The 15,426-nt window shown below is 40.0% G+C and overlaps 1 protein-coding gene across 2 annotated transcripts; it reads left to right on the top strand.

Annotated features, from left to right (window-relative positions):
* Positions 1-642: 642 nt before the first annotated feature.
* On the top strand, positions 643-10,362 carry GDNF (glial cell derived neurotrophic factor). Of its 2 annotated transcripts, none has more exons than XM_063291130.1 (2): positions 643-835; positions 8,919-10,362. In XM_063291130.1, exons 1-2 carry the CDS (start codon positions 664-666, stop codon positions 9,404-9,406), a joined length of 660 nt encoding a protein of 219 aa, XP_063147200.1. In that variant the 5' UTR covers positions 643-663; the 3' UTR covers positions 9,407-10,362. The 2 variants fall into 2 exon arrangements, with proteins under 2 accessions (XP_063147200.1, XP_063147199.1); XM_063291129.1 differs by having other exon boundaries at positions 664-736.
* Positions 10,363-15,426: the final 5,064 nt, after the last annotated feature.

Genomic DNA, 15,426 nt, shown 5'->3' on the forward strand with positions numbered 1-15,426 from the left:
AATGTAGAGAGAAATACAGTACTTTTCACTGTACTGGGCAAAATTGTGACCAGGAGCCTGCTGCTGTCCAGATGGAAATGGTTGCTGAGCAATTTTAGGGCCTCAACTTTCCATTCTTTTTGTTCTTTTTCTTTAAGTAAGAATTAGATGTGTGGGGTTGCTTTAAAAAAGTGAAGTTTTCAAATGGATTCATATATATATTATCTATATCTCTATATATGTATATAGAGATATAAAAAGCAGGGCTTATGGCCATGACAGCATTGTAGAAAATTTTGAGGGTCCAAAGTAGTGATCATAAATGTAGCTCCAGAATCTTGCCCAATAATACCAAGTACTTATTCTGGTCCCAGATGTTTCTATTTAGTTGCTTTCCCTAGATTTTATACATAGAATCCAGCCTTTCTTGGGGGGCTGTTGAGTCCCAGAGTGAAAGACACTAAGAAAAGTTATGACTTACTATTAATAAACACATACTTAATGCCAAGCATTGTGCTTGCTATTATACTGATCATTAAAATGGTTGCATTTACAACAGGCAGGCAAGTCCAGGTTAGGAAAAAGAGGTGTAGATTAGCACAGATGGCACTCAAAGGGAAGAAGAGGTGAAAACTAATGTATGTCTCCCGTTTGCCAGGGTCTTGTGCTGGAAGGGAATCTAAGATGAATTTATGGGATGTGGTGGCTGTCTGCGTGGTGCTACTCAACTCGATCTCGACCTTTCCGCTTCCCGCTGGTAAGAGACCTCCTGAGAGGGCCCGCTCAGTGCTAGGAAGAGCTGAAGAAGACCACACTACCAGCAGGCTGCTGAATCCCTACGCTGGCCAAATGGATTGTAAGCACACATTCCCCTTTCTTGCTGCCACTTCTTGTTATTTTTACAGCTGCTTACTGGCCTTTGGCTTTTTTCATTTTGAGATGATCCAGTCAGCTCTGCCCTCCAATAAAGAGACAGGCTGGGGGGCACGGCAGGGGCTAAGGAAGAAACAGTCAAGGGATTCCTGTGGTTGCTCCTTAGCAGAAAGTAAACTGGCCCCAAGGCATTCCTGCAAATCAGTATGATGCCAGAGGCTGGTGCTTTGCTCTTCAGCAGACCAGCTTCCTATATCTTCTTTTTTTAGTTAATCTTTTTAAAGTCAAGTTGGTCAGGAAGCTTGGATCTTCTATATAGCTAAAACCACATAGTTGTTGAACAGAAGTTGCAGCCCCCAAACTATTTCCTTGAGATTTGCTTCAGATTAAGAGCTTTACAATTTATAGTTTTAGACTTATTGACTCAAGTCCTACTGAATTCAGCTGGGCCCACTCCCACGTGCGTTGAGTTGCATCCTGGGAATGAAAGTCAGACCTTCTTGAAATTAAAGTCCAATTAATCCTGGGATTTTCATGATGAAATGAAATATTTTCCCTGGAAGTATAATGCTGACTGTCTTAGAATATATTGCAGGCTTTTATTCACTCTCCTTTCACGTGTACATGGAAAGATGGGTGGGGAAGGGAACAGGGTTATGCTGTGACCTGCATCCAAGGAAGGTCATGTTCTGTAACATCCATGTGGTTGGTGAAGAATGTTTAATTCCTTGATGCTTTCAGGAACTCTGATCACTCCAAGGCCTTTGTTCACATGAACGCAAGGCTTAACATTGGTATAATGGCTTGCTCATAGGTCCCTTTCATGTGATCCTTCCAACAGATGGTAGGGACTAAATGTGCTGAACAAGGCACAGTCCTGCTTTCTCTTTCCTCTTTCCCACATTCACTGAATGAATGAGAACAAACCTGTCCCTGTTTCTGCTCCCTTGAGCGCTATATTACATGAGAGTTTAATCCTATCTATGTGACCGCAATCAGCCCTTTTTTTTTTTTTTTTGGTGAACTTTGACAGAATAGTGCCTTTCTAGTGAAGCCTGTAGATAGTCATGCTTTGCAGTGGCTTTGCCTCACTCTGTTGTAATAGGAAGAGGATCAAGGAACAGCTCCTCATGTGCAAATGTGGATATACCCCGTGGGTTGTAGCCACCCACTGGGCTCCTAGGGTGGGTTTTGTTGTTCTTGTAGCAAATTAAAACCCAGTCTTCACTGCTGCTTTCTAGTGAGATAGGGATTCTCAGCTACTTTTGCCTCTTCAGCATCTTTCCAACAGATGCAAAACCACATCTGCATTCTTCCACTTTTCTGCCTTGTCTGTTCCTCCTTCTCTGTCTTCCCACTGGAATCTTTCCTGGGTTTCCCTCTTCACTTTTTGGAAAGAAGCCACAGGAATTATGCAAGTTAGCCAAAATGTTTAAACTTTCACCATTCCCTTTCCTTCTATCACACTAACTCCTCTACTATGTTCCTAAATTGTTGACTGTTCGGAGACTTTCTGCGTGACGAAGACATTCATACACAGATAGACATTCTAGAAAGTCTCAGGTTTCTCTGTCTTTAGAGCTCATCTTTAGTAGCTTGAGGGAAATATGATAATATAATGAACAGTCACAAATAAAAATCTCTGGGACTAAATGTCAGAAGTAAACTATTATTGTCCAGTTAATTATAATCTTGCTGTTAGTTATTACTTGTAAAGTGGTTTAAATCCTAATTAATGTCTTAATACATTAACCTAATTTGGTGGAAGCTGGGCTAGAAAATAATTATTTGCAAAGGGTCTCACCAGTGACCAAAAACAGATTAATCTTGGTGGTTAATTATAGTTAAATATGGGGTTGAGTTAAAATTAGTTTGGTATCTTCTGAAATTCCAAGTTTTCTTTGATCAGATTACTGCTGATTCACAGGTTGAATAAATTTAGACAATGTGATATAACAAAGTCTATTGACATCTTTTGTCTAGTCAGCCGCAACCAGTTATATATGCAGTTGCCTCCTGCCTCCACAAGCTGTTATGTACATTAAACAATATACATTAAATATGTAATGTATACTCAGTAAATATACATTACTGAGCAAGAGTCAAGCTTAATGGAACACAGCAATGCTGCATAGCTAGCTGCTCTCATTAAGCCTCCCAAAAAGCTAGTTTTTGATCCTACCTCCTGAATAATATTTCATAAACTGGAATAAAATATTATTTAATATTATATGAGCTTTGCGGCATATTTTGAATCACGATATGTATGGCTTGGATTGGGATTATCTCTATAACCTGCTCTTTCAAGTGTTTGCTCGTGTGCACAATGATATTGCTGGCCCCGCACACAGAATTGTGCTCTTGAACATCTCAGTCTTGATGTTGTAGAGATGTATATGAAAATACCTAGGATCTTTCAGAACCATCAAGGATATAAGACCTATCTTTCTTTTCCTGCACAGGTAGGACTTGACCCCTTTACATTGAAATTGTGTAGAATTTCAGTTGTTACATAATTAAAAAAAACTATTGGGGATGCATATGTGAAATTGAAACATCTGCATACTATTTAATGGTTTGCATAATTCTGAGTGCATAAGTTAGTGGCATTACACAACTGGATTTTGTTTCAGAGGTGTAAACAACTTTGAGTAAATCCTTATTTATTGCACTGAAATATTTTTAATTCTCATTACATTCAACAAGAAGAGATAGTGTGGCATATGGGGTTTTAGTGGCCTGGCCTGGCTGCTCTTCTGCTGGCGTGAGCCAGCCGTTGGAGTGAGTTAAAGAAGAAAAAGCAGGTCAGTTTTGGCCTTGAAGGGCAGCTGTACTTCTCAAGAGGCCTGATGAGCTCCTCTGGCTGCTAGCCAGGGCTGGTGTGGGGAGATTTTGGAGATAACAGTCCCATTGATCAAGCTGGGGATGAGGAGGACACTCACCCCTGCTGAGGGACATTCTGCGGGTCTGGCTAAAAATAGGAGAGGAGGAGGAGGGAGAAAAAGTTTGTGTGTGGAACAGTTGTTAGTTCCTGGTTGGGAAGGGAGAAGAAAGGTCCAGGGGTCGCTTCCCTGGAAGAAGGGAACTGAAGACCCAGAGGGACAAGAGCTCCGCCCAAGACCCAAGAGTGGGAAGGAGGGGATCAGCTGTCTGTGGCAAAGCCCTGGTCTCTGGGAAAGGACTGGGCAGAAGACCCTGGGAGAGGTTCTTCCCCCAGTGGAGAAGCAGTAGGTGTTTGGCTGAGCAGAAGGCCAAGCCGTGTTGAGCATGCTATAATAAATTCCGGCCCATTTCTTCTCCCCTCTTTCCCTCTCCCTCTCGTCAAGCCCAGAAACCAGGAGGGAGATGGCAAGGAAGTGAGAGGAAGCAAGAGAGATCCAGGGGGATAGTCTCTGGGAGGGAGACTTAGGAGGAACCCTGACACCAAGTGAACACCAGTATTGTGTTGCATATACCTGTTGTAAATGCCTGCTGTAAACAACGTCAGAGTATATAGTAAAAAGCATAAAAGGTTCTGCTGTCATGTTTTTCTGTGTCAATTGCCACCCTTGCAAAACAAAACACCTCCAGTTCAAAAAAAAAAGAAAAGAAAAAAAACCCCGTCACACTGTGACGGATAGACAGATGGCAGCATTTCCTTTAGTGCTTAATCTCCATTCTCTCTGGCACCGAGCAAACCAAGTGATGTGTTGATGGAACTAAAGTGTACAGCTTTAGACATGACCATGCATAAGGGAGGAAATCTGGAAGGAAATAGACAGAATCTTCTGTAGGAGAAACCCTGTGTTATGTCATATTTGCGCAGCAACCATCCACAGTTGTGGCAAATCAGCTGTTCAATAGAGAAAGGCAGAACAAAATCAGTTCTTCTGCTTTCCCAAATAGTTGATGAGTATCGTTGCTGATTCTCCATCAGAGCTCAGCAAACAACCCACCAGCTGGTTTGAGAGAAGGAACTGCGTGCCTTGCACCTATGGGCCAATAATTCCTCATCCCATTAGCAATGTGTGTTTGCATGCATGCAGCTCATGGCTGGACTGGGCAGATACAAATCCTTTTCTCTTCCAAAGTGAGATGTTGCTTACGCTCAGAAGAGTAAGCTTCATAACATCCTGGGGAGCTGATGAGTGGCTTCATGTAACTAAATTCAGTATGCTATATATTCTTTAGTTTGAAGCCAGGTCATCCCCAATCAAATGCAAGTCAGGGAAAGCAACCATTTTTAGAGCAAAAGAGGAGAGTAAATCAGGGGTCCTAAGCTGTCCTCCATTTTACAGCCTCATCTTCCCGAGCATCAGTTTTTCCCAGCTAGGCTTGATACCTCAAGGTAAGTGGATGGAGCAAGGAGTCATTAGATTCATTCGCTTATGTGTACTGTTCTGTTTTTTGTTCTTTATTTTTTGTGTATGCTAGCCATTAATTCATCCACCATTATCAAACTTCATTTGTGACAAACTTCATTCTTGTATTTTGGTTGAACTATATGGGTATGAAAAGGAAGCAGAGAGCTTTTTTTGACATTAGAAATCTTTTGGGAAACAGAAACCTTTGTAATGCTAGTATGGTGAACTTCCATGGTATATTCAACCTACAAAATGCCTTAAGTCTCCATTGATCTACTTCTAAGGAAACTGCACCTTAGGTTAACACCAGAATCTCCCCAAACTTCTCATGACTCAGGAGCACACATTTAATGTACAGAAGAGTCATATGTATTAATTTTTGGATGCCTTTAGATATATTAAAACCAGGAAAACAAAATATAATAGCTGTGTTCACGTAATGTGCTAGGCCCAAAAAATAAACCATGATGTAGCTTAATATGATAGTTTTCTTCGCACAAGATGCTAAGATAGTGCCTGGTTTCCCACAGCAGACTGAAACACAAACAACCCAAACTCATTTAACCTTGTCTACTATGTTGTGTGAACAGAGCCACTATAAATATGTTATTATTTAATTTCAATGATTCTAAGTACGTGGGCTTATACTACCTTTATTTCAACCAGCATGCAGTAATAGGCTACTTTTAATTCATAAAGTGAGTTTTAGGCTAAGTAACAGTTTGGCAAATCAGTTTGGAAATCTAAATCCAAGGCTTCTAGCTCTTCCCACTTCTAGTTACTGCCACTTTACCAGCTAGTGTGAAACTATATATGAACATGTCAGTGTTAATGGAGGCTTAAAGAAAGGGCTTGTTGGATTCATCTCTTCCCACTTGAGTCCTGGCCTGAGGTCTCATAGAAGGTCTCATAGAAGGAATTACAATAGGCAAAAAATATCAAGGAATAAATAAGCTGTACTGCCCTTTTTCAGTGCTTCGGAAATTGGAAATACAATGGGATATGTGACCCTTCATCTTGTTGAAAGAGAAATACAGTATTAGTTTATGTTATAGGAAGGATTGCTTGCTAGCTCTTTTCTAGTTTACTAACCAAACCAACAAAAACCGTATGAATCAAAGTTTATTTTTCCTCAGCGTCGTTGATACATCACCCATTGTTGGTGAGCAGGTTTCCGTTTCAACCAAAGCTCACACATTTTGCAATGATGTCCATTCTTCATTTGGATGTGGACAACAGAGGAATAGTCTACCTAAGGGGGTTGTTGGTTCTCCAACTCTGGAGGTTTTTAAGAAAAGGCTGGATACCTACCTTTCATGGATGGTTTAATTGGTTTTCCTACACATTGCAGAGGATTTGACTAGATGATCCTTGTGGTCCCTTCCAACTCTACAGTTCTCTGATTTTAACTAGAGATATCACTTGCATTGTTTAAGTCTCGTTAAGCATCTGACAGGTCAGTTTGGATTCCCTCTCAGTAACTTCCATGTCCTCAAAGCAGGCTGGAATACTTGGGTTATTTTGGCTGTTAATAGTGTCAGCCCCATTAGGTAAACCAAACCAAGAAATCAACTCCACAGGCAGGCTAAAACAACTTTGATATGGGCTATAATAACAGAATCTTGCAAGTCTAATTGTGCTGTATCTCCTCCCCCTTCTTATACCCATGTAAATTAGGGAGGTGTCTGTCTGACCTGCTTCCACATATTTTCTGCTTGGTTAAGCCCTAACCAAGGGCTATCTTTTTCTCCTCATTGCTCTGGTAACAGAACTGACTTATTTATGTCAAGGTCAACTTCCTTATCCCCTATACCTTCTTCCTCCTTCTAATAGTTCAGTGAGTTAGGGAGGCATTGCCTAGGTCGCTTCCAAACATTATCTGGACGTTCTGGACTTACAAATTGTTTTACCCCTTGTCACCTTGGCAATGGAGCTTGCATATCTCTGTCAAAGTAATCTTTCTTACTTTCTACATATACCAGGGTTTTGTTATTGTTGATTATGATTACCAGATTCATAATCGTTGCACTCAGTTTTTGAATAATACCAGTTAAGCTGGCACAGGGAGAGTAAGAAGGGATATCTATGATGCAATTCTCCAGAGCAAGTGCTACTCGAAGGAAGAGATGCATTCAGCCATTTTAGCAATCACATCTAGATTGAAAGTGGGTTGAATCCAAGCAGAAATTTTCCAGTAGATCAAGGGTGGTCATCCTGTGAAGCATAGGCTATATGTGGCCTGAAGACCTTTTTTGCAGGTCCCATATTTTCCATGGACTAGTTTTGTTTAAACTTTAAAACTGATGGGTTATGTCTGGAGGCTTAATGTACCTTTTTGTGTAAACCCATCCTGAATAAAAATAAAATTTAAAGGCCAGCATGTCAATCCTGTCCACTTGAGTGATATCACTGTGTTACTGCCATGCCCTTGCAGATGATTAAAAAAAAATGGTGTCCCTCTCCCCCAGCTGGAATTCTTGCCCACTCTACATTAAGAGATGGGTAACAATGCTCAGACAGTTATGGAAATGGAATGGAACTATGAACAACCTACAGAGTGTCATGGACAAGGTATAGACCAATTTTCTGTAACCTGATCCCTCCAAATGTATCAGATCACCACTTTCATAATTCCCAGTGGCTACCCTGGATAGGAATTACAGTTGTACTCCAATACATTGGGAGTATCAAGTTAAGGAAGTTTTCTGCGTGTTCAAGAGTGACTAGGTGCTGTGAGAATACATCACAGTCTAATATTTCACTTAATCTAGTTTTCCATGGAAACACTTAGTCAACCAACGGGTGTGTATTAAATGGGTTACCCAGTCTTACAGACCTCTTTAAACATCAATAGTAAAGTTGGAATTTTCACAGTCACCTTATACAACTTTTGTACCTATCATTCAAAAGAAGAAGGCAGCAATGGATTTTCTAGCCTTGATCAAAAATGCCTTGATCCTTGTGAATATTGCATATACAGTATACCTATAGAATATAAATTCTGTAAACTAGCATTGTCTTTGGATAATTTGGGCCCAGGTGAGCAGAGTCCCATTTTGGCTGTTTTTATTATGGTGCTGGTCATCATTTTATATTCTGTATTTCATATTCATATTTATATATTGTATATGTTTTAACACTAGGTGGTTCTTTTTGGGTTTATGGCATGTGTTTTGTTGTTGCGTAAGGGACGCGGTGGCGCTGCGGGTTAAACCGCTGAGCTGTCAATCGGAAGGTCGGCGGTTCGAAACCGCGCGGCGGGGTGAGCTCCCGTTGCTCGTCCCAGCTTCTGCACACCAAGCAGTTCGAAAACATGCAAATGTGAGTAGATTAATTGGTACCGCTTCGGCGGGAAGGTAACGGCGTTCCGTGAGTCATGCTGGCCACATGACCCGGAAGTGTCTATGACAACGCCGGCTCCAAGGCTTTGAAACGGAGATGAGCACCGCCCCCTAGAGTCAGACACGACTGGACTTTACGTCAAGGGAAACCTTTACCCTTTTGTTGTTGCACGCCACCCAGAGTCTCACTGTTGAGTTGGGTGGTCTTATAAATCCAGTAATAAATAAAATTTTAAAAATTGAACTTTACAGCCTTTAGCATATGCAGTTGCCACTCCCAGATCTAACCATGTGCCTGCTAGAAATTTCAATAATTAAGATGATCTTCTTCATGTGAAATACGCAGTCATCTGACAACCTGTTTTTGTCCTTTTCAAAACAGCTACTATGCCTGTGGATTATCCCAGCCAACTTGATGGTGTCATGGATTTTATTCAAACCACTTTAAAAAGACTGAAGAGATCACCAGATAAACCACTTTTCTCCAAACGGGAAAGAAACCGGCAAAATGCAGGAAGGAACAATAACAATTCCAGCAGCAGGAAAGGACGGAGAGTTCAAAGGCTCAAATCTCGGGATTGTGTCTTAAGTGAGATTCACTTAAATGTGACTGACTTGGGTTTGGGATACACTACCAAAGAAGAGTTGATTTTCCGATATTGTAGTGGTTCGTGCGAGACTGCTGTGTCCCTGTATGACCAAATTTTAAACAATTTAACCCAAAATAGAAAGTTGGTCAGTGACAAAATCAGGCCACAGCCTTGTTGCCGACCCATTGCTTATGATGATGACCTTTCATTTTTGGAGGATGACCTATCAACTTATCATATACTGAGGAAACATTCCGCTAAAAAATGTGGGTGCGTTTGATGTCCTTCTGCGTTTGGACATTGCTATGATATTGCATTCCTGCTAAAATGGCAAAGAAGGGGACCAAGGCTCCCAAGGAAAGAAAAGGGTGGCATCAAATGAAGGAAGAGGACCAAGTATACAGGAGAACAACAGCAGCGGGAGCCTGGTTGATGGAAATCCAGCACAGGATAATTGGAGAAGATACAACTTTTGGAGCTTTTAGTTTCTACAGGAAGGCAAATAGACATCAATGCTCAGGGGCTGAGATCCAGGATGAATGGAAATTACTTACACCATTGGTTTTGAGATGATCTACCACTGGCAAAACTTGGCTGAACAGGTGTTTATCAACACAAGCTCCCTTTAAAAGCATCTTCCTTCCTCGTTTTCTCCCCCAAAATGGAAGTAAAACCAATGATCACTGGCCTTAATCCCAACTTGGAGGCATAATCTGGCTTTCATATTAACAAGAGAGGGGTTATGATCAGCTGCAGGGGCTTCCATGGAGGGGAGAGTCAACAATGTCAACTGAATTCCCAACCCTTTTTAAATGTGTGTGATGCATGTTAAAAAGGAACAATGCTTCAATTGCCCAGTCATACCTATTATTTTGCTCTTGTTGACCCCTCCCCTCATAGACACCCATGATCCAAACCTTCCCTAACCTTGCATCCTCCAAATGTGTGGACTGGAGTTCCAGAATTCTTGATAATGGCCATGCTGGTTGAAGAATTCTGGGAACTGAGATCCTAGGTTGGGGAAGGCCACTGTGAGCAATTCTGAGGAATTTATCTGGGATATTTGGGATTGAACAGTGGAATATATAGAAATGTTATACAGGTAGTCCTCGCTTAACAACCACAATTGGGACTGGAATTTCAGTTGCTAAGCGAAGTGGTCATTAAGCAAATCTGACCTGATTTTACAAGCTTTTTTGCAGCAGTTGTTAAGCAAATCACTACAGGCATTAAGTGAACCACGTGGTTGTTAAGTGAATCACACGTAGTTGTTAAGAGAATCCCCATTGATTTTGCTTGCCAGAAGCCATGGCAATCACATGACCACCATGCTGTGATGGTCATAAATGCAGACCAGTTGCCAAGTGCCCAAATTGTGATAACATGACCGCAAGGATGCTGCAACGGTTGTAAGTGTGACCACTGGTCATATGTTGGTTTTTTCAGCACTGTCGTAAGTCTGAACTGTCGCTAAACAAGTGGTTGTTAAGCGAAGACTACCTGTAATGGAGAAAACACACTTGATGATTTGAGGAAATTATCCAAAAATCCTAGCAGGACCCTCAGTTCATACAGATTGCTGGCTAAATTTGTCCAGCTTGTGAACTGACGGCTTCCGAGAATTCACTCAGCACTTTCTTGATCCTTATTTATGGAAGCCTAGCAATTGTAGACCTTTGTCTCCCATAACTAATAATCTCTTTTAGAAACCCTTCACAAAAATCTAAGCTTAAAATTCCATCCTCGATTTATAGACCACTTGGCCAAATTGTACATCGCAACATCACTCCTTTCTGTAGTGTAAAGATAAAAACAAGCTTCTTTTCCTGTGCCTTATGAATAATGCAGAATTATTCTACCCATACCAATCAGTCAGAAAGTTGAATCACAACGGGGTCCACTTGGTACAAGGCTTCAAGTGGAGTTACATATAAGTCAAAAGCAATGACATATTTTTATATATTGGGAAGAAGTCAAGCTCAGCTTTTATTTAGCTAGCTCAATTCTAGCCAACCCATTATCAAAAGGATGGATGATTTAACTGAAAAAGGATTAATGTTTTGAGGGGGGGGAGAGAGAGAGATTACCCTTTTCTGTTCCCCCAAAAAAGGCTGTGTTTTTAATCACCTGTCTAGGCAAAATGCCATTTAAAAAATGTGGATGTTTTATTGGTTTACAGAAGGACTAAGGTCACTTACTTAATGAACATTTTTATTTGTGGTCATCGTGAGTGAACATAGAGACTACTTGATGCAATGCATCCTGTTAAAGTCAAATCTAGAGAAAATATTTATTGAGATTTAAGTTATTATTATTATTTATTACAGTTCAGACATGAGTTTCAGTTTATTTATTAAAGCTTCTTTCTTCAAAAGAGGTGCCAAAGTTACAATGAGGCAGTGATGCTGGGATCAAGGTCTATAGTTTTTCTTTTTTAAAAGTATTAAGAATTAATTACAGGAATGCAAGCTGGGTTTTTTTTTAAAAATCACTTACTTTACCATTTGAACAAAAATCATAGAAGCCCAGTTTGATAGTATTTCATCACACACATTGCAATATGTTTTACCATTGATCTTCTTTAACCAGTTGAAAGTTCTGATGATTCCCTAACTTCTGACAATGCTGATGGGGAGGGTTGAGACCACTGGAGGTGCCATACTTTGTTATCTCTTTGGGGGGCAAAGTATCATAAAGACCAGAAAATACCAAGAAGAAGAATATTCTGATAGCTGGATTTTCTGTCAGATGTTGATGGGTGTCATTTTGTGACGTCCCTTCCTTGACCTCATGCAGCATAGGAAATTGATTGCAGGTTCTCAAGTTGGTGATGGCCATCAAATGTGAGCTATTCAAAACAATAACTTAGTGATAGCTTTCAAACAACTGAGATATATCTATTTAGAAGACCATTACCTTTAATAAGAGGCAAATGAGTCAACAGGTGCAGACTTGTATGGAGTAGGAGAACATCTGAATGCATGTGTACATTTTTAATACAATGCTCTTTTAAACTATTTGAAGTGCATTTCAGTGGAAATCTACATTGAGTTGTTGGATGCCCAAGCTTGCATCATTTAAAATAACCCCTAAAATAACTATAAAAATATCTATTTGAAAGTAAGAGGTGAGGCAAACACAGTGCAGCAAAAGCTCAGTCACTGGTCAGTTAGACAAGAGAGTTAAGCATTTGTTGAATGCTGTCCCATTGAAATGAACAACATTTGAAAGTGCCCAGTTTGCTAGGTAGCTCTTTTCATTTTCAACTGTTTTGTACTTCAGATGGAACATAACATTTCTTGGGATGCTTACAGCATACCGTAAATCAAATCCTTCTGAGAAGCCTTTTAAAAACTCCTTGCACAATCTTGGTCAATTGCATCCTATACTTGGACAGACGTTCATAGCACTTGAACATTTCACACATTATGAAAAAGTGGTCATATCTCTGCAGTCTTTGGCAGATACAAGTTCCTAGTATTGGTCTTAGCTGCTAAAACATTGTTTAAATACGCCAAGGAATTTAAGAGATACTTCTAATGGGGCTCTCCTTGGTTTTAAAGAGGAGCATGGGGAACAAAATTGGAAATGTGCAAATTTTGGAATTCTTATCATTATACAGTATAACAATTGTTCATAATAAGCCAGGTCATCTTGTTTCCTCTTTTGACTCCGACTGACAATAGCTAAAAAAAGCTCTATTTCCCAGTCTTCTTACCTAATGTTCTTAAAGCAGAGAATGAACCTAAGATCTTACACATTTGAAGCCAGTTTGCTGCTGCTGATGCTGCTACTGCCTATTACTACTGAGGTATAGGAACTTTTCAGGAATCTTGACAATGTATTCTTGAATTAAACTTTCCATTCTTCCTGACCCACCCTTAACTTTTCCTTGAAATATCTCATAGGATGGCTACTTGTGGCTTCTTGGGACAGATAACTTTTATACACTATTTCCTACTTGAGCCATCTGGAATCTTAATTGCCAACCCCACCTTCCTACCATTGGAAGATGGAGGCAGGGAAGAGCCAAGTTCCAACATAAAAAGTTTATCAGTGTGGGATGATAGGAACTATAAGCACAATTTGTTCCACAATCTCCCTCTTAAGCTAAACCCACCGTGCAGATGCAACCAGAAAGGGAAATTCCCCAAGTCTTACAGTGTTCAGAGGTCTCTTCCCAGAAACAAGGAAGTCAGCATTTTTTAACCATCTGGCAGAAATTCAGCAGGTACTTCTTTGTTTCTAGCAGGTAGAGCATTTATTTACTGGAATTGCAACACCAAGAAACGTAGAAAATAATTCCAGAAAGTAATTAATGTAGAATATGAAAAAAACAAAAAACAAAAAACCTGAGGATTTCATAAGAGTAGGGGCCAAAGAGAAAAGAAAGCCATGATTTTCCCATTCTGCCATAAACTACAGAACAGATGTGGATTATCTAATAATTATAAAATTAAAAATGCACTGAACACCAATTAATCCTGTAATCAAAGCTTCATGCAAATACAGCCTTATTTTTTTCACCAGAAAGCAAGTACAGTAGAATTGATGTCCCTGAAATGAATTGATGATCATTTGCCTTCAGGGAAATCCTCAAAGTATGGTTAAAAAAAAAAAAGGCAAGACAGCCACAATGGTGGGTTCCAATTTCCACCTGTTTTTCATGTGTGTCATGTATGCACATAAAAAACAAGTGGAGCTTCAATCACACCATCATGAATGCCATCAGGGTTTTTTTTAACTAAACCTGCAAATATTAGTTGTCACATATCTGGTGCCGGTAATGTCGCAAATGTACTACAGAAGTGGGACCACTATTAATTAGTCTACAACTGGGAACCACTATAATTATAGTCCAAATATTTTAAGTGCAATTTCTATCTCTCTTTGACCGTCTGTTTTTTTATACTGCTGGTCTCCAATAAATGTAAGTGACTATAATCCAGAGAACATATATCATATCCCAGGCTGTCATTCTATGCAAATTAAAATTGAGAATAAGTTTTATGGTCAATGGAACATACTCCCCAGTCCTTCGCATTAGCTTTCCACTGAAATGAAATAGATTTAAATTCAATTAATTTCCTTGGAGTGAGTATAGGAGAGTTATTTTAAAAACAATTCCAAGCACTTTTTATGTAAATGTCTATAAGTAATTTTGCTCTGCTACGCATACACTTTACTCATGCAGCATATGCATCTATTCCAAGAATGGGATCTGAGTGGGATTTAAGCCAACAGTTCAGTATATCTTTGTCATCGAGTATGTGTTCCATCCATTTGGGAAAAGGTTTCTAAAGCTTCCAGCAAAATATTTTGATTTTGTCCTAGGGATGTTGACCTTTCTGTGGATTACATCCCACATGCCTGCCATTTGATTCCTAATGCTTGCCTTTAAGCCATTTCTTACGCTGTTGCTCCAGAAATTCATGTGGTCCATTCCTATCCGTGTTCATTTAGAGATTCATCCTGCTGAGTTCAGTGGCATTTATTCCCAATTAAAATGAAAAGGAACATAACGCTACTTTGAATTGTTTAAAAGGGCCGAACCTGCTTCAGAAATGATTCTGACAAGGCACTTCAGACTTTTTACACAAGCTCAGTAGCTCTCTGCTATTCACTAAACAGTCCCCCCCCCCACCTCAGGCTTTGCTAGGACTCTAAAAAAAGGAGTTGACTTGTAATGTGATTCTTAAAGCAGTTATAATAATTTCTTCAAGTTCAGATGGCACCCTGAAAACCTATGAGTTGCCTTATTGTCTAGCAGACAAGTCCTGCGCTCACACCTGTGCAAGGTTCAAGGGACTTCTCTGATACACTTTTTGAAGCATGCATAGCCCTATAAGCTAGCACAGAGGAAGGCAGTCTAGGACCATCCAGATATTTTGACCTACAAGATGCCAAGTCCCTTGCCATCAGCCATGCTGGTGAGGACCAAGAATCACTGAAGTCCAAACTATTGAGATACAGTAGCATAGCCAGCTGCTACCCTATATTTCCACATATACATCTAAACCGATCCAAACAGCATAAATGCCTGTCTACTCAGAAGTAAAACTGATTGCATTCAGTGGGTCTTACCTCACAGGGCAACCTAAGGATCTTTCAGCCAGAATCATTGTCACATCTACTTCCAATTTTATTTCCTTTCCAGTGAACCTTGGATGTTTCCTGTAAGTCTGGCTTTCATAGAGGGGATTTAAACATTTCTTCAATATTCCCACTGAAACAAAGGGAATTTGTTAATTTGACTGGATTTTATCCAAAAGAAAAAAACGATGAAGGAATAGTGATAGA

Source organism: Candoia aspera, chromosome 2, assembly GCF_035149785.1.
Source record: "Candoia aspera isolate rCanAsp1 chromosome 2, rCanAsp1.hap2, whole genome shotgun sequence".
In the NCBI taxonomy this organism is placed as follows: domain Eukaryota; kingdom Metazoa; phylum Chordata; class Lepidosauria; order Squamata; family Boidae; genus Candoia; species Candoia aspera.